Here is an 18543-nt window from a genome sequence, read left to right as displayed (position 1 = left end):
TGGCTTCTTGCTTTTCCAAGATGGGACAAACCAGACAAAACACAAGCCCACAGTATCGTGTTCAGTGGGCAACTTACAGAGGGTAAAATAATACTCTGTGCAATGGTCGAAGTGGTCAAGATACAACTAACGGAGGTGGTCAATATAGAGAGGTTGGTCTCCTGTAGTGTATATGCAGTGCCTGTCCATACTGTGAAAATTAGGTCAACTTAAGGACGTGGTCATTATAGAGAGGTGGTCAGCTTTAGTTGGTTGAAGGTTCTACTGTATCATGAAGATACCTAGGACAGATACCGCTACACATATCCTAAGTTCTGATTTTCACAAGCCCATACTTTCTAGTTATTCCTATCCTTTTATCCTCTAGAACTCAGTAACTTTCAATATGAAATCTCCCTGAATGCAACAGTTCTTATATCTAACCTGGTAGTCTTTCCTTTCCAAGACTTCTTAGGGGAAGGAAAACAAAATGCATGCTTATATTTTTTAAAGCACAAGACTACTTCTAACTCAAAACAGAATAGTATTCAATAGGGGTACCAAGACAGGACGTTTAAAATTGTCTGAGGATGCTGTTTTAAGAATCATGGTAGTTGGCCACATCTTCAGACCTACACTTTTCTATGCTGATGTAGTAAAGTGGCTAAGAGACCAAGCTATGCATCAAGATATCCTTAGTTCAAATCTAGCCCATGCAATAGTCAGTAGCCTTAGGCAAGCTATATGCAGCTGTAATATGGTAAGGTACTGATCTACTTTAGAAGACTGTTGCAAGAATTAGATAGTGTATATAAAGCATTTCAACACTCTATATAATGGTTATTGTTTAGAACCTTTATTATTTATGATTACCAGGTACACAGAAGCACGAGTATTGATGCCCAACCCACTTGGAAAGTTGGGCTTTACAGATGATATCTTGTGGATATTTACAGGAAGATAAATTAAATTCCCACCCCCATTTAAGGGCAACACATGGCGCTGTTGAAAAGCAGGGGTTATCAATAATCAAAATTCTACAGATAAAGTTTTATTGTATTAAAAAGCAAATAAATTCTGATTGAGTTGGAAGTGGACAAAGTAACTCGATCCTTTAAGACTTATCTTTTCATAAGTCCTCAGAATAAAAAGAAACAAATTACTTGATATCACAGAAGGACAAAGTCCATTTTCAGAACAGTTTCACATTGTTATTCAGAGAGAAACTACAAATAAGAACAGTCAGAGTAAAATCTATTAAACTTACTCTGTTAAATCGCTTAGCTTGGAATGTATGACCATTTGCACAATAGAGTTTCCGCCATCGCCGTGCACCTCGACGATAAATAGACTCTAAACAGACGACAGACTTTATCAATGATAAAAATCAAACCAATAAAACTGTTAGAACTACAGACAAGGCTTCTTGCTTAGTCCTGGCTATCAAGGTAAACCCATGTCCCCAAATTCAAGGATTATGCAGATCAGGCATAGCAAATAGATTTATTTTGGCAGGAACAGGCAGAGTATAGAACAGACCATATAGCAGTGATGGTGAACCTTTTAGAGACCGAGTGCCCAAACTGCAATCCAAAACCCGCTTATTTATTGCAAAGTGCCAACACGGTAATTTAACCTGAATACTGAGGTTTTAGTTTAGAAAAAACAACTCATACATTAACATCTTTTACCTACTATTACTTGTAACCTGTAATTAACTTTTCCTCTAGAACTTTGTCCAATCCCTTCTTAAAGGCATCTAGGCAAGTTGTCATCACTGCTTCCTGTGGCAAAGAGTTCCACAGACTAATTACATGCTGGGTAAAGAAATACTGGCAGGGAGGGCGTGGCTGCAAGACCTTGCCACTGCTCATTTTCTCAAACAAGAAATTTTTTTTTTAAAGCCCCACCCACAGAAGTGTGCTCTAAGGCTGCAATCCCAGCCACACTTTCTTAGGAGTAAGCCTCATCGACTCTAATGGGGCTTACTTCTGAGTAGACATGCACAGGAGCAGGCTCCAAGGCTGTCATCCTAGCCATGCTTTCCTGGGAGCAAGCCACACTGACTATAATGGGACTGACTCCTGAGTAGGCATGCATAGGATTGGGCTCTCAGGCTGCCATCCTAGCCACGCTTTCCTGGGAGCAAGCCCCAATGACTTTAATGAGACTTACTTCTTAGTAAGTAAGGACCAGCACCACGTGCAGGGTTGGCGCCCGAAAGCCCACAGCAGCAGCTTCGCTGTGCCCACCCACACGCCGCATGTGAGTTGCCCGCCTTTCCCCAGACAGGGGAGGGAGGAAGCGCTCCCACTGGGCTGCTGGGCAGAGGGGGAGGTGATGTGAGAAATGTCCCCTCACAGAGCCTCTCAGCCTTCCTCCTCCCCGGGTGGCCTGGCTAGAAGGGGCGCCTCGGGAGCACACTTGGGTCTTTGGCATCAGCCCCCCATCTCCCTCTTCCCCCTGCTGTCCATTCCTTCCCCCCCCCTTGGCCTTGCCCCTCCCTTCTTTGCCCTGGCTGCCGCCAAGCAGGAGGAGGCTGGCATTGTGGCTGCGCGGGCTCCTCCAGCAGATGCGCGAGCCTAGAGGCTTGCACCTGGAATCTGGGGTGACGGCGCGTGTGCCACAGTGAGGGTTCTGCGTGCCCTCTCTGGCACGCATGCCATAGGTTAGCCACCACTATTAAATAGCATGCATATTTAAGTGCTGTAAGAAACTATAATAGACCGAGACAGCCAAGAATTAACACCTACTATAATACTAATTCACATTAATATAGCATTTTCATATGCTGAACCACCTCACAGTCAACGTGAAAGATTCTGCCAGTATTATTATCCCCATGTCACACATATGTATCTCTATCTGCACAACAGATACCAACATAGCTGACTGAGGTGAGATTTAAGTGGTGCACTTTGACTTCCAGTTTCTTCTTTTAACCCCTGTATATACTGGTCAGCCAAAGTCACAAAGCTCGAGTGTTATACATATTTTTATTCAGGGTCTTTTAATATTATGGTAATTTATAAAACCCAGATGTCTACACTACTGCTATCATTAAAACCTAAAATGCTGCCCCCCAGAAAGTTATCTATTCATAAGTATGTATACTTAGGATGTTACCCTATACCAGAGGTCTCCAAACTGGAGACTGCTGCACACCAAAATTCCCTTCCCTGGTGTGAACGGAGCTTATCGTTCCACTGGGGAGCCAAATATCTTCCTTCCCGATTTCCCCCAAACATTGCACTGCGTCTGCCCAGATATTGGGTGCAAAGCCTTCTGAGGTGACAGAATGCAGAAGTGGCTGGATAGTGTGATATTTGGGGGAGATCAGGAAGGAAAATATGTGGCTCCCCAGCAGAACAGTAAGCTCCATTCACTCAGGGGAAGAATTGTAACAGGTGTCGGATCTGGCCTAAGGGCTGGTGTTTGGCACCTGATGCCCTCTATAATGTGGAATTCAAACTAAGGACAGTAACACGTTAAACAGATCAACCCAAAATCTAATACAGCCTTTTATACATGCCCAGATGAGCTACTAATAAACCAGGGTCTTTTTTCCAAGCAAACACTGACACAAACTCAAATCAATGCCATTTCTAAACATTCTTACAATTTCTTAGGACGTGAAGAAGAAATTCTTGTACCTGGTTTAGTGTTTATTTGTGGCACCAATATAAAACATGCAAATGCCAAATTAACATTCCAATAACTACACTATGACTATGTGCAAGAAATAAGATAATTCTAAGAACAGTAAACAGGGAAACAGAAGTAAACTGGGAAATTACATGTCTCCGTTTATCCTAATGCATCAGCTTTCATGATCAGCACTCTACACAAGTCACAACTCAAATATTTACACAAGGGGCTATGGTAAAAAGAGAGAGAAAAGTACACGCAGGCCCTGGTGTCCGCGGTTTCAATTAATTGTGGATCCGGGGATACTAGTAGTGGGGTGCCCTTTAAAAGGTCAAGTAAAGGGAAGACAAAGCAGAAATAGCTTTTCTTACTCATGTGCGCAGATAAACTGCTGTGTTTTTAGGGCTGCAAGCAGCCTCTTTCTAGTCATTCTGAGGCTGCTCTCCTTCCCCAATGTCACCGCAGAATGCAGTGTGATCAGGAAGAGAATGCAACATGTTGCATTCTGGGAAGAGAGCAGCTAGGGTGACCAGAAAGAGGGCTACAGTTCTGAAAATGCAGCATTTCATTGTGCACCTGTATGAAAAGCTATTTCTGCCTTTTGTCTTCCCTTTAACTTTTTAATGGGTGTCCCCAGTTACTGCAGATCCCTGGTATCAGCAGGGGATCTGGAACAGAACCCCTACTAATACTGCGGCTAACCTGCTATTTTGGATATTAGCAGCAAAATGTTACTTCTCAAGGCAATACACACACATGCACCTCCCAGGGGAGCTCAGCAACAAATACGTACACACCAAAAAGGTTGAAAATGAAACTAAAATGTCTTAACGAATAATGGACAATATGGAGCAGGTGTTCTATCACTTTGCATTATAAGCTATTTTACTTACTGTCTTCTCCAGGACAGGGCATTCCAGGTCGTTCTGGTACACATGGAAAAACTAGAGGTGCAACCAACAATACTAGATTAACTTTTGGTTCAAGTATTTGAAATAAGATATACAATGCAACAATCCTTAACAAGCACCATAAAACAGGGCCAGAACGTTTGGATGCACACCCTGTGATGTCTAATGATAGATAGCTTACAGTACAACTACATCTAGCTCATATTGTGATAAACATTGATATACTGAAGGTGTTAGGATCATATGGAAAGCATCCACATGATGGGGAAGGAGAGAAGTGTGAGGGTGTGCTGGCAAGACCCACCCCCAGCATTCTGTACATGTGGGAGGCCAGAGATTCGGAAAAGAATCAGCATGATGTGCTAGATTTACTGGAGCATGCTTATTCCCCACCTTTGCTTGGACAGCTATCTTAGATTTTTCTAGGACTTAAGTGTCACTTCAAACACTGGAACAAACTACACAGAGTATGCTCTGCTATACCATGTATCAGAAGTTCGGAATCCTTGTTTAATTCATACAACCGAAAAGCCTCTTCCAATTCCAGCTGAGAAGAGACAGTACATGGATCACCTTTAAAAAAAAAAGAAAGAAACAAATTCATTCAAGGTATACATCTAAATTTAAGTGAAACTCAATTTTAAAATGAGTGAAAAAAGTAATTCTATTAAATAAATAAATCTAGGTTTATGCCAGCTTAGAAGATCAGAGATAATACTTAGAACACCTTCCAAGCTAAACAAGGAAAACTATATTTTAACAATATTTTGACATAAACCTAGTATACAACATCTGTTGCTTCAGCACATGCCCACATCAACACAATACACTAAACATACATCAGTTTGTCTCTAAAGCCATGCTTTTCTTTATCATCTTAGATTCTGGATATTTTCTATGAGAGAGTCACTTAAGATTGCCTTTCCTGAGAGTTACACCATTCCTAATTTTAGACCCTCATTTAGCAATGCTGAATCCTGACAATATTAGGGAGAAGATATATGCACTTCTAAAAACGCTCCATATAATGAACTGTGCCATCTTAAGAACAATGGTAGTGAAAAAGTGTGGGACAAGCCATCAGCCACACTACTCAATAACCAGAGATATACATCTGCTTTTGATGCACCTGCATATGTGCATACACAAGCCCCCATCCTATTCCATCCTTCAAGACACCACCATAGGATGTGTGCAAAGGAGAAATACATGACTGGAAAAAGCGTACAGAATGTCCAGATGCTGACATGCCCAACGGTGAGTAGTCACATGACTGACAACGTTGAGATCCGAAAATCAAAGAAGCCACAATGTTCCACACACATTTCAGTGTCTAGCATTAGTTATGTTCATTTGTCAGGCTAGCCATCGGCTGAGTACATTAGGAAAAAAATGATATAAACAGGCATCAATTACTTTGATGCAGAACTGCCTGAGCATAATATAGACAACTTTTAATTTTACATAATGTAAATAACCTGTAATTTTATTAAATGTTCATTTTATAAAAAGTTTACAAATACAGTAGGTTTCCAACATATAAATGTTCAATTCTGGACAACCTTGCATAAGACATTTTTATGTAAATTGGAGTCAGTCTGCCTTTCTAAACACTACAATTTTTATGCACATATTATACACATGCAACTAAAATATATAGCATGGATATGACAAATATGTTTATAAACGTAAGTATTATTCACATATACTTGCTTAAGAGCTGTGATTGGCTGCAGCTTCCAATTCCCAGGTTTACAACTATGTAATACACAAAATGACCCTTTTACCTGATAAGATACAATGTGATTTGGTGGTTTAAAGGTTGGATTAAAGCTAGTGAGATCTGGGTTCAAATTTCCTCTCAGCTCACTGGGTGATCCTGGGTTAGTCACTATCTCTCTGCTTAACCAACCTCAAAGGACAGCAATTAGAATGGAGTTTGAGGTGGAGTTTATCCCATGTATGCAGCTTGAGAGCCATGGAAAAAAGGTGAAATACAATAATGGATACTGAGGTTCTATGATTTCTGAGATTTCACATTACCCGCTACATCATTTGTTTACATAGGAACTCCTCATCCTTGATAACACAGGCCAACACACATTTTGCTTCCTTAAATGTTACACCAATTCCTGGGTATATTTGGGGTGCTGATTCCAAAAATGGCATCTGTTTTGCCCTATCACGTCTAGTTTTGGAGTCACAGCATAGCCTCTTTAGTGACTGGTTCAAGCAGCTTCCTTATGAGCCAGTCACTAAAGAGGCTATGCCGTGTCTCCAAAACTAGACGTGATAGGGCAAAATGGATGCCATTTTTGGAATCGGCACCCCAAATTCATATCAAATCACCATAAAGTTTGGGAAAAACGTTTCTCAATTTTGTAGGCCTGTGTAATCTGAATATATATTTATCATTCAAAGATCAAAAGAAAGCATCTTTTCTGTTGTACTGTATCCAAAGACACTTAAAAAAGGCCAGTTTACACAGACACTGAGTGTTGTATTCCGGTAATGCATTCTATGTGGGGTGCCCTTGAAGACATCTTGGAAGCATCAACTGGTACAAAATGCAGCTGCAAGGCTCTTGAGTAGGACAGATCATTAGGACCACACAATACCTGTGATGCCAAAGTGCTGCTTGGGTCCTGGAGAGCAGGCATGGCTGCATCCTTCCAGGGACCCCGGAGCAGTGACAGGAGGAGCAGGCAGTGAGTGCTGCAGAGAGGAGGAAAGTGTCTGCCAGCTCTGGAGAACTCCCCACCGCCCCTGCCAACAGGCCGAGAGGAGAGAAAAAGAGGTGCAAAGGAGGAACGATGTGCAATGCAGGGGAGCTCCAAAAAGGGCGACCAGCCTGTGTGCAAGGCAGGAACGATCTGGGTCTGGTCCCCGAGCACAGGGAGCTCCACCCCTCCTTTTGGGCTGACCTGCCTAGGCTGAGCAACAAGGGACATTCCCATCAGACAGGAATGCCCCCGTTTCCACCAGGGAAGTTGCATTGATTTCCCATGTACTTATTGGATTAATTCAAGATGCTGGTTTTTACTTTTAAAAACAGGGACCAGAGTCCTTCATGTAAATCCTCTCTTGTATGCTCAAGCTGTCATTTGAGGCCCTGCTTTGGGAGCCCAGGCTGTCAGGCACTCTAGAAGAAGAATGGTCTTTTCAGCTGTGGCACCAGCTTTGTGGAACCCACTTGCAAGTAAGGCAGGCACCAATAATACGGCTATTCAAGATGGTTTTGATAACATGTTGAGATTCACTGCTCTTTTTGCTCATTGGTTGCTGTTTTAGATTCTGTTTTTATTGTTTTGCTGATTCTATTGTTCTTTTGCTTTGTTAAATTTTATTGCAAACCATTTGGAGATATATAAATCTTTGAAAATATTAACTAAGCACCACTGAAATCAAAGGGACTTTTATCACAACTAATTTTTTCCACTGATTTCAGAGGTGCTTGCTCAAGATCTCTAGATGTTAAGAGAGCGTTTTTATTCAGACCTGGTGAGAGAACAAACCAGTTTTTTATAGCCAAACTAAAGAACTGTGGTACAAGTTTCAAAAATACAAAAGAAACAAGGGGTGGTGCTCTGAAATATGCTTCAGGAGATTTAGTGCCTTTAATCCTCCTACTCATTGAAGTGTACCAGAATGAATGTTTATTTTCTATAACAATGCTCCTAGGTGTGCCAAGATTAAAACAAAAACACTGGCTGCTGTATCCCTTCATCTCCACCAAATAATTTATTTCAGAATAAAAGGAGCAAGAAGAATAGGAGCCATCATATAATATAAACACATTACAGTACATGCAGTGCCATAGGAATGAGCAACATGTCTGGTACACAGCTTCTTAAGGAATTCTAATTCAGCACAGGTGTTATTGTTCAATTTAAGTTTTGTTTGAAAAAATCAATTAAGTAACCTTCATGGTTAAAGAGAAACATGAAAACAATGGTCGCTCTCCAGAGTATGGCATACATGGCGCAAAGAATTCTGTGTTGAGAGTAGCTTTCCTTAGCAATTTTCAGGACCTTAGAACCAATTGCAGGGTTACACTAATGTGTTCCATAGCACACAATCAAGTAAAAAAAAAGTATGCTAAATACAGTATACTTGCAAGACATAAGTTTCCCATTCATATTTGTATTCTGAACAGAGGTTAAAAACACCAGGAAGCTTACACTACAATCCACTTGAAGCAACAAGAAGGAACTTGTCTTACCACTTTCAAGGCCAATAACTTTATTTGCATTTAAATTTTCACTGACAAATTCTTATACAACCAAAATCAGTCTCAATCTGACCTCTTTGCTACTTACAAACAGATCACAATTTTCAGTAACTGCTGTTTTCACTTTTTTGTTTATCATCATGTATGAAAAACACTTTATAATGTTTTTTTCTTAAAGCTCTTCTACAGCCTCCTCTCAGTAAAACTTAAGGGTGACACTTTGGTAGCAGCTTGAGCTAGTAATCTTATATGATTTATGGCTAGAACAAAGGGCAATTGTTCTTCTATAGGCAGCACTTAAAAAAGTACAGGTGACTTCTAAAACTCCAGAAAACATTTCTTGAAACTGCAGTGACATAAGGCTCAAGGTGAAACAGGAACAACAAAGCTTCCATCAAGATTAGAAAAGGTTTCAGCTCTTTTCAGATTCATTTGCCATGTAACTTGGAGACTGTTAACAGGTATATGAAATTAACTGCACTAAAGAACAAAGGATCATAGAGTTCTGACATTTCTACTAGGACTTCACAAGCTCTCCTTCCCCACATTTAATATTTGGGTGCTCTGGAAATATGTATGGTTGCACTGTTGACCACATAGTTAAAAGCAATTTTTTTTAATTACCTGTGGGCCTCTGGCTCTAATAAACTTTAATAAATTTAACTGCCAAAAATAGGCTATAGGAAACAAAATGCTCACAACTCTAGTCCTAAGAGAAGCAGAAGTACTCAGGGCAAAATGCAGGTAATTCATGCAAGTAATTATGCAATGTACTAACTTACCTTCTTCATCAATCCATTTCATGGTGAAAAGCTGTTCATTGTCAAAGGCGCACATGTCTCGAACTTCATTACACAGTCCCTCAAAGGAGATGGATGGTTCAAAATATGTTATCATAATATCCCTGGAAAGAGTCCAATAATTATACTTTTAATTTCAGGACTGCAATCCATTTATATTGCATAAATGTCATTGGTCTGCATTTCTTGATCGTAAGGAAAATGCATGCATATGTGATTACTGGTAGGTTCAAGTCTTAAATGCACATCTTGTTAACACCGTATTGATTAAAGCATCAATCCAGCCCTCTAAGTCAAAACTGGTACAAGCTCCAGCCCTACACAACTCAAAGGATTCCAATTCTTAGATGCCAACGTTCAGGTTCCCACAATTTTAACCATGTTTTAAATGGTTAATGGCCTACCTAGCCTTTACTTTTCCATAAAATCTGAAAACTTGGCATGAAATACAGAGCAATTGCTAGAGACCCAAATTAAGCACTTTAGCAGAATTTCTGTCCTTGCAGAAAACCTGCTAATGTGCATAATTTGGAAGCACTTGATCTCCAATTCACTTTGAACTGTGTACTACATTTTCAGGTATGATGTAACAAGTAAGTGGGCACACACCAGGGCAGCACCCAATGTGTTAGCTGGGGCCCAAATCAAACATGCAGCTATTTTGTGCTAACACACATCTGTGAGTTTCAACTTGAATGGGATTTGTGACACATTCCCAGCAATCCAGGGCCTTCTTTGAAGCTAAACCAATGCTAGTCCTTCCTCTGGTGCTGCCAGTCATCCTATGGCAGACTTCTTGCATCTGCATGTATCTCAGCAGCACATATACCAACCAAAAGAGGTGGAAGTTTCTGCCTGAGGATTTGTCCTTCTGAGGTCTGTAAAGATCCTGTTCTTCCCAGTAACAGCAGGATCCATTTGCTGTTTATTATCCAAACCAGCATGTACTGGGCTGACCTGTTCACGTAGGGTCACATTCCTGGGAGTAGGTTACTTCTAAACAGGCATTGTGTCAGAGTTCCCTGTTCCTCCTTTTTATGCTGGGGGACGGAGACAGAAATTTGTTGGAGGGGGGCTCAGACAGAGCTACTTTGTCTAAAGAAATTTTAACCCTGTCCACATGCATCAAAGGAGCCTAACACCTGACAATTCCCCACCCCAACAAAAGGCTGCTCCCCCCAAGATCAGGACCCACCCACTCACCCCTATATATCTTTAGCTATGTTATGGAAGACAGTGTCTCTGGGAAAAGAACCAGGGGAGGAAGAAAAAGACTTGCTCAATGGGAGAAAGTCACATGTTTAATGCAGGCACTTTCAGCAAGGAGACTGAGAAAAGTGGAGAGCTAGTAGCTTGTGAGACAGCTTATAAACCTTCTTCTTTGTGCCTTGGGCTGCAATCCACTAACATTTCCTGGAAGTAATCCACTGAACACAATGGGACTTCTGAGTTGGCACACATAGGGTAATATACACAGACAGCACCTTCCTGCCCACCCTCCAGTCAGAAGACCATCAAAGACCTTTTGGGTTCCCCCTCCTCCAGCTCCTCTCCCCGAGATCTTAAGTAGATAGAGCAAAAGTTGAAGCAAAACTTGCTTTCACTGTTGTCTCTTATTTGTCACCAACAAGGTGAAGTGCTGGCTGCCCTTTAAAGCAAAAAAAAAAAAAAAGGAAAGAGGAACTGCGGCAAAGAAGTCGGACAATCTAGGGTGCCATCTCACCTACCAAACTATCAGTAGGCATACAAAGATACACCTACATGAAGTACTTTAAACCAAAGATAAATGAATGTTCTATCCATACTCTTGAAAGAAAGTTTGCAATTTTTCTTCTAGAAACTGAAATTGTTCTGTGAGCCAAAACGTTCTGAAAACCTCATACTTTTTTGTCCCAAAAATTTTTGGTCACTCAGTACAATTTAACTGTGTTCATTACCACCGCAGATAATTCTCTGAAAGAATGAGGACAGGCAGATAATATTTCTTCTGGACACCAATAGTCCTTCTCTAATGGTTCCTCAGATGAGTTCGCAGAAGGGCTGGGGGTTGCCCACAGGCTGAATTATTTCTGACTGGCTACCCTGTACTTGCTACTCAAAATTATCAGGGTGTTTAAAACAAGATTACAAGAGAAAGAATGTCCAGTGATGGTGTTATATATACAGCTGTGCAGTGCTGTAACTGTTATCTACCAAATGAACCTTCTCAGACACTTCACTCCTCTTTAGTTTTGCCTCTAGTCTAAGCCATCCCATCCCCTGAAACCTGGTTAGGGGATGTGACTAGCGAGAGGGTCTTTACAGTCATGGCACACTGACTTTGAAATTCCCACACCAGTGATACCAGCTTTGTGCCAGTCATTTTCTTTTCAGCATCAAGCAGATGTTTATATTTACCTGGACATTTCAAATGATCATCTAAACTCATTTTAATCTCCACCGTTTTACGACTTCTCCCTGTTTTTATGCAATCATTTCTATTACATATTGCCAGTTTTGTTTTAAATTTTGATTTATGTTTTCAAGATTCACGTTTCTGAGGAAGGGTTGCCTAGAAACAGGATAAATATTTTTTAAATCTCAGAACTAGAGTGAAAGGTCACGGAGAGGGCTTCAATGTTCAATTCCCGCTGGAGTTCTCTTCCCATGGGACACTACTCCCACCTTCACTACATAGGTCACTTAACATAAGTGAGGTAATTGCTTCTACCTGAAGCAGCTTACCTGCCATTATTAAGAACTTAAGTATTTAAACTTAAAGTTTAAATGTTTCACTGGACATTAATTTCCTGTTTACAATGTTATGCCTTTAACACAAACTTTTCTTATTTAGACGTATTTTAGAGGTCAGCTAACACTCCAGATATATCGTTTGTTTCTCTCTCTCTCAGTAGGCAAAATGCAATCAAATACTATGGAAGGGTAGAAGTCAATAATTAATGTTAGTTAGCAAAAAAGCACAGTCACAGCTGGAATGTATGCAAGTTTTCACAGCGCCTCCACATGATTTATTATGTTTCCATACCAGAATGCTGGCAGAAGTGCTCAGTGAGAGGGGAGGCAGGGTCTATTTAATCCTTAAATGTTTACAAAACCCAGATTAATTTCATTTGACTTCATGAGAATCTCAAATTATTGAAAATTTGCCAGTTTAAAAAAGCACAGACATCAAGGTCTGTTTAAAAAAGTTATATGTCTTTCAATTCTCATTGCTAGTAATGACTGAAAACAGAATTGTCATAAATTTAAAAATGATCTGTTGTGAGGTAAGTCAACAGAAGCATTCCCAGACACTGCAGAATTTCAGGAGCACAGTATTCCATAACACTTCCAGAACCTGGAATTTGTTTAATCAGCCTAAAAACCATTGCCACATTAGTTTTGGACAGACCTAAATCGTTCTTCTGAGATTAAAGTTTAATATGTTCTGCTCTTATGAATTTTCCTCCCTTTCTGCCACACAACATTTATTGGAACACCTAAGTTTTAACCCTCTCTCAATTTTTCAAGCGCTTATTTGGACTACAGAGATAGTAACAGGCCCAAGAACACTCTGTTGTGTTTTATGGCTGAGGCAAGATTTGAACACCTGTCTCACAGATCCTAATGCAACACTTTAGCCACTACACTGTTTCTTTTGTGGCATCCATGTTCGTACAGTACATGCTTATGGGAGCAATTATGAAATTAAGAATTTTGCTCCATGTGTGTGTGCTTGCTTACACACATAACACACTTTATCTATACATATTTGTGTGTGTGTGTGTGTGTGTGTGTGTGTGTGTGTGTGTGTGTGTGTGTGTGTATCTCCAATTTATAAAATTCATTGATTTTTATCCACCCTGGTTTAAAAAGCTAATTAAGTCAAGTAATCTTTAATCTGTATACCTGTATGAGCATTCTGAAACTATTTCACATTGGTCTTTATTTCACCTTTTTAAATGAATACCACTAAAGAGGCACAGCATTAGACACACATAATGTTGCACGACAACTCAGCTGTGCCAAACTGCTCCATCATTACCAGAGAAGTGCAGCCAACATGAACCAAATGCTGAATAGGGTATGAACATTTAAGCAGGAATACATTTAGGTGCTGGAGCACCATAATATTCCCATCAGCCATTCAAGATCCAGCTCAGTTAGTGAAAGTCGTTTTTCCACTTGGTGAAACTGCTAATGCATGCCACTAACCACAAAGTAAATTACCATACAAAGGTTTGGTAAGGTTTAATAGAAATACAAGCTATAACCCAGTTGCAGTGGAAGGTATATAGTTATGTGGAGCTTAAAAATCAGTCAAAACTTACAGATCACTAGGACAATAGGCAAAAGCGTTACATAAGTCTTAGTGAAATTAATAAATTCATGCATTCCAACTTTTATACCACAGATGTCATAAACTTCAGAACACTGCACATAAGACACTAATCACCTTATTACCAGCAGCAAGGTTAGCAAAAACCTGCCACTGGAAAAGCCAAAATTCCCACACAACTCAACAATGGTATATAAACACATATAACTTAGCATTAGTTGACTAATAACAAATCCATGCCTCCAACAAGCCAGACAACTGAGACTCTTATTGAGTGGTTCCTACTATTTCATTGGTGAAATGCATTCCTGAACATATGTTGGTCTGATATAGTCATAATGTAATTGTCTTTATTGCTATAATATTCTCAGCAAAAAAAAATTGTGTGCATGTGCTCTACTCTAACTTTCTTATCATGCCAGAGTTTTCAGTTGTTTGCCTTTTTCATTTGCGTAAACAAGTTTTCTTAATAAAAATTGATTTTTAAACAAATGTGACAATTCTGATAAGAGCCAAACAAAAAACCCAAACCCATCAGCAGTACAAGGCAGAGGCATATAGGGCTAGCTGTTATGCCACACTAGTATTGTAGGAATAACCATCCTGTCACTACCACCAAACCCAAACACACATTATCAAGCGCCAAAACAGGCAATGTAGCCAGTCATAACAGTAAAGAGATTTTAAAGCAAGGTTCTTATGTAGTGCCAGTGTATTTCAGGTCAATGACCAGAGTTCATACTAACAGCACACAAGGATCAGAAGTAGGAAGCTCCTTGAAAACAAGCAGATCAACAAAAAAAGTTAGCTGGAAAAGGTTGCGATCACCCTCCTTGGTGTCACGCTATTTTATTTATTTAAAAGATTTCTATACCAGTTTTCCAGTGCTCAAAGTACTTCTATCACAAGAAAAAATATCACACAATAGTTAACATTTAAATAAAAACATTAAAAGCATTTAAAACAATAAAGATGCAATTAAGAATGTGAACAGCAACAAAACTGTAGGTACAGGTGCACTCCCCTTATCTGCGGGGGTTCCATTCCAAAAACCCCCATGGATAGCCGAACATGTGGATATGGGCTAATGCCCGTCCCCACAATTAGAATCCTCCAGAGGCAATGAAAGCCCAGCTCCCCTCCCCTCTGGAGGGGCTTCTGAGCTCACCAGAGGCTATGAAGTAATTTTTTTAATGCCTTATAAGACATTAATGTAGCCATTTTCAAACACTGTGCTGTGGCACATTGGTGTGCTGTGAGACTTGGGGGAGGGTCATTTGTTAGTAGGGTCATCGGGGGATGAAAGCCCCTGCTGTCAGTACACTGTGCCTTGTCAATTGTCAAAAAACCGATGGTATACACTGACAATTTTAGTGCCTCGTCAGTGTGCTGTAAGATGAAAAAGGTTGAAAATCACGGCATTAATGTCTTATAAAGAATTTAAAACGTCACTTCCAATTACTCCATGAAATCAGAAGTCATGTGTTTTCACCTCTTCAACTAAGTCTGAGCCTGGCAGAGGCCGATGGACGTTCATGGCCTCTGGTGAGCTCAGAAGCCCATCAAGAGGAGAGGGGTGCTGGGCTTCCCTTATCTCCAGGGGGAGTGCATGGGGGGGGGGCCTGTGGACTTGATCCGTGGATAACTGAATCTGCGTATATGGGAGTCCCCTGTATTAGTTTAAAAGAGGGTTCCTAAGAGTTCCCTCCCTCCTCAAATAGCAAGTAGAACAATTTTTTTCCACCAAGCTGGAAAAGATGCAAAGTGGAGGTCGTCCTCAGACTTTCTGTCAGCTGCTTCAGAGGCATTATACTACAATCAAAAAAGCCAATCTTGTTGCCACTCCTTTGGCTTCCGATAGTGGCAGTCTCCTGTCTGAACATTGTAGGGAATGTGCAGGATTATATGGGGGAAGGCAGACCTTGAGGTATCCTAGTCCTAAGGAAGGTTTCAACAAACATCTGATGTATGATTTATGTATATATTATCTCAACAAAGTTTAAGGTACCCAGAACTACTTATTAATTTAATCTCTATCCTGCACCTTACGAAACATTAAGAACCAGTATCAAATCAAAATTCAAACAAAGACATTAAAAATACTATTAATTCCGTAAAATACAGTAATTAAGCCGTTTCTGCCCAACATTGCATATACACGACAGGGATCAAATGTGTACACCTGTGGGCTGGACAGAAATCGGTTAAAATGATCACATGGCTTAATCCTAGTTCTTAAATGCCAACTACCTCACAGAAAGTGCATACCAGATACTGCAGATGACCTATAAAATGCTTTCAAACTCTTAAGATTGCATTTGAAACAATGAGTAACATCCCTTAGTCAGAATTGCAGCATAGAAGAGACAAGGCAAGAATCTAAGGAGGAGCAAAACTGTTAAGGTATGGGGACCTCTTGTCCAATAGTACAAGTGCGATACTGTTGCTGTGACTAAGTACTAAGTTAACTAACCTGTTCATGCTAAAATCCTGAACCAACTCCCTCTGTGACTCACTCTACTTTGAAAAGTACGTAGTAATCAACTCCTGACTGTATTAACATTCTTTTGTAAAAGTTCATAGAACACGAGAGACAGAATTTTCCATGTGTTAATACCATGAAGGTATTAAAAAATTCTCAGTTTCTAAGGGATAGTGTATTACTACTCATACTAGACATTAAGAATACAGTCGAGCGTCACTTAGCAACAGGGATGCGGACTGGCAGCCCTATCATCAAGCAAGTCTTGACACTATACGAAGCCTTTGAAGATGAGGGGACGCTGCGCTCCCCTTGCCTCTGGAGGCTTTTCTGAGTCTCGCAGAGGCAGCAACCACGCGTTCCGTCTGTGAGGCTCAAAATGCCCTAATCATGTGATATGCAACTTTCGGTTTCCCAAAGAAACTGGAATCAAGCAACCGGAAGACACGTCTCTCATGCAATTCAGGCACTCTGAGCCTCATAGAGGCAGTGTGCAGTTGTGCGGTGCCTCTGCAAGGCTCAGAAAAGCCTACAAGGCAAGGGGAGCAGAGCTCCCCTCAGTGTCGGAGGCTTGGGGGTGTGTGCAGGGACCAGCAGTGGCGTTGCATATGCGGCCCATCGCTGGTCAGAGCATCCCAAAGCAGCACTCATCTGTAGTAGCACTCACCATCGAACACAAAAAATTGGAACAGCTTAAACAGATTGCACTAAAAAGGCACTTCAAGAATTTTAAGGACAGTATGTCACTGGAAAGGACCAAAATGCTGCAAAAGTCTCTTTTGTGTTCAAAATCTCAGACAGGTTATAAATCAGAACCTTTGATTCAATGCATAAATTTTATACCCTTCAGACTGAATGCTTAGTTTGATGAAAAATTCAGCTGTGTCATCAGTAGTGGCATCAACCTTATAGAACTCTCTCCTTGTTACTTTACAAACAGCTCCCTCAGAGCTCTTCCAGCAGTGCCTAAAGATGTTTCTTTTAAACAAGCTTTCTGAATTCATGGACTTCTTAATAATTGATGTACCTGTATATTATTGCTACACTGATTAGATTTTACAGGTTATGCCCTTTCCTAAAAGGTGTCTGCTGCTGATCTTGTGTTATTATAAAAAAATTTAGGTTGTTCTCACTTTTCAAGGTTATTTTAATGGAATATTGTAATAACTGTTTTAAATACGGTTTATTGATTTTTTTGTAAGCTGCTTTGGGTGCCCTTTGGGGAGAAAAATGGGATAAAAATAAATAAATAAAATTCCAAAGGGTAGCCTCCAACAGAGCTCAGGTTATAAATATACATTTTACTGGAGGCATCAGATATAATTATTCCTTTGCATGTAGGTCTAGTCTGGTGAACTACATTAACTAAACACTCCTATGCATGTGTACTTGAAGGTAAGTCCCATTGTGTCCTCTGCCATGGGGAAGTCTCTTATTTTACTAGAAAAACATTTTCCAAGGTAGTCTTCATTATGACAATGAAGTTATGACAACTGTTAGAAAAGAACACTTCTTGCCCATTAACTATCAAGTTGTTTGCCAGACTGGAAGCCAATTCCAAGAAATACACCAGTACCTGGCAAAAGTCAACGGTGAGCGCAATCCTGAGATTGCACTGGGCCAGTGTACGTCCTTTATGCTGGCCTGGGAGTGCTGCAAATGGGCAGTAAGGCACGTTTGCGCCTCCTCCTGAGTCAGCCAAGCCCATGCACAGATGCGCACCAGCCCATGGAGGCCAAATCCAGCCTCCACACTGATCGAGTCAGATAAGTTTAGGCCAGCCGTGTCAGGCCAATGTGGGGGGGTGGGGGAGGGCAGGAAGGAGGCATTCTGAGGGGGGGAAGGTGGGTGGCAGGCAGGCCGTGGTCAAGCAGGGGGTGAGAACAGGATTCGGCACTTGTGCCGAATGCTAACCCCAGTTCCAGGCTAAACAGAGCAGCTCAGATCTGCATCATCTCTTTAGGTGGTGCAGATTCAAGCAGCCCCATTGGGGCTGCTATGGCCTTACCTGGCAGCCCAAAACCCACTTTGCATACAGGGAAAGCCAACTGGCCTCCTGTTCCAGTGTGGGTTAGGATTGGACTGTGTGACAAGTATGGAGGGTTGCCTTAAAGCAGGGATTTTCAACCCGTGTGCCATAGATGGTCCGCAGGTGTGCCACAGGAGTTTGGGGG

The 18543-nt window shown here is 40.9% G+C and overlaps 1 protein-coding gene across 2 annotated transcripts in view; it reads right to left on the bottom strand.

Moving 5' to 3' along the window:
* The window catches only part of PRKCI (protein kinase C iota), a 46371-nt gene that overhangs the window by 20689 nt on the left and 7139 nt on the right, over positions 1-18543 (bottom strand). For both annotated transcript variants that reach the window (XM_066620595.1, XM_066620596.1), the window contains exons 2-5: positions 9552-9673; positions 5022-5111; positions 4521-4571; positions 1247-1332 (exon numbers count right to left, since the gene is read on the bottom strand). In XM_066620595.1, the coding sequence (XP_066476692.1) occupies positions 1247-1332; positions 4521-4571; positions 5022-5111; positions 9552-9666 (342 nt within the window). In that variant the 5' untranslated portion in view covers positions 9667-9673. The remainder of the gene's footprint in view (positions 1-1246; positions 1333-4520; positions 4572-5021; positions 5112-9551; positions 9674-18543) is intronic.

The sequence above is a fragment of the Tiliqua scincoides genome, chromosome 3, assembly GCF_035046505.1.
Source record: "Tiliqua scincoides isolate rTilSci1 chromosome 3, rTilSci1.hap2, whole genome shotgun sequence".
NCBI lineage: Eukaryota > Metazoa > Chordata > Lepidosauria > Squamata > Scincidae > Tiliqua > Tiliqua scincoides.
Note: the sequence above shows the minus strand (reverse complement) of the source record. Positions and strands in the feature narration are given on the sequence as shown.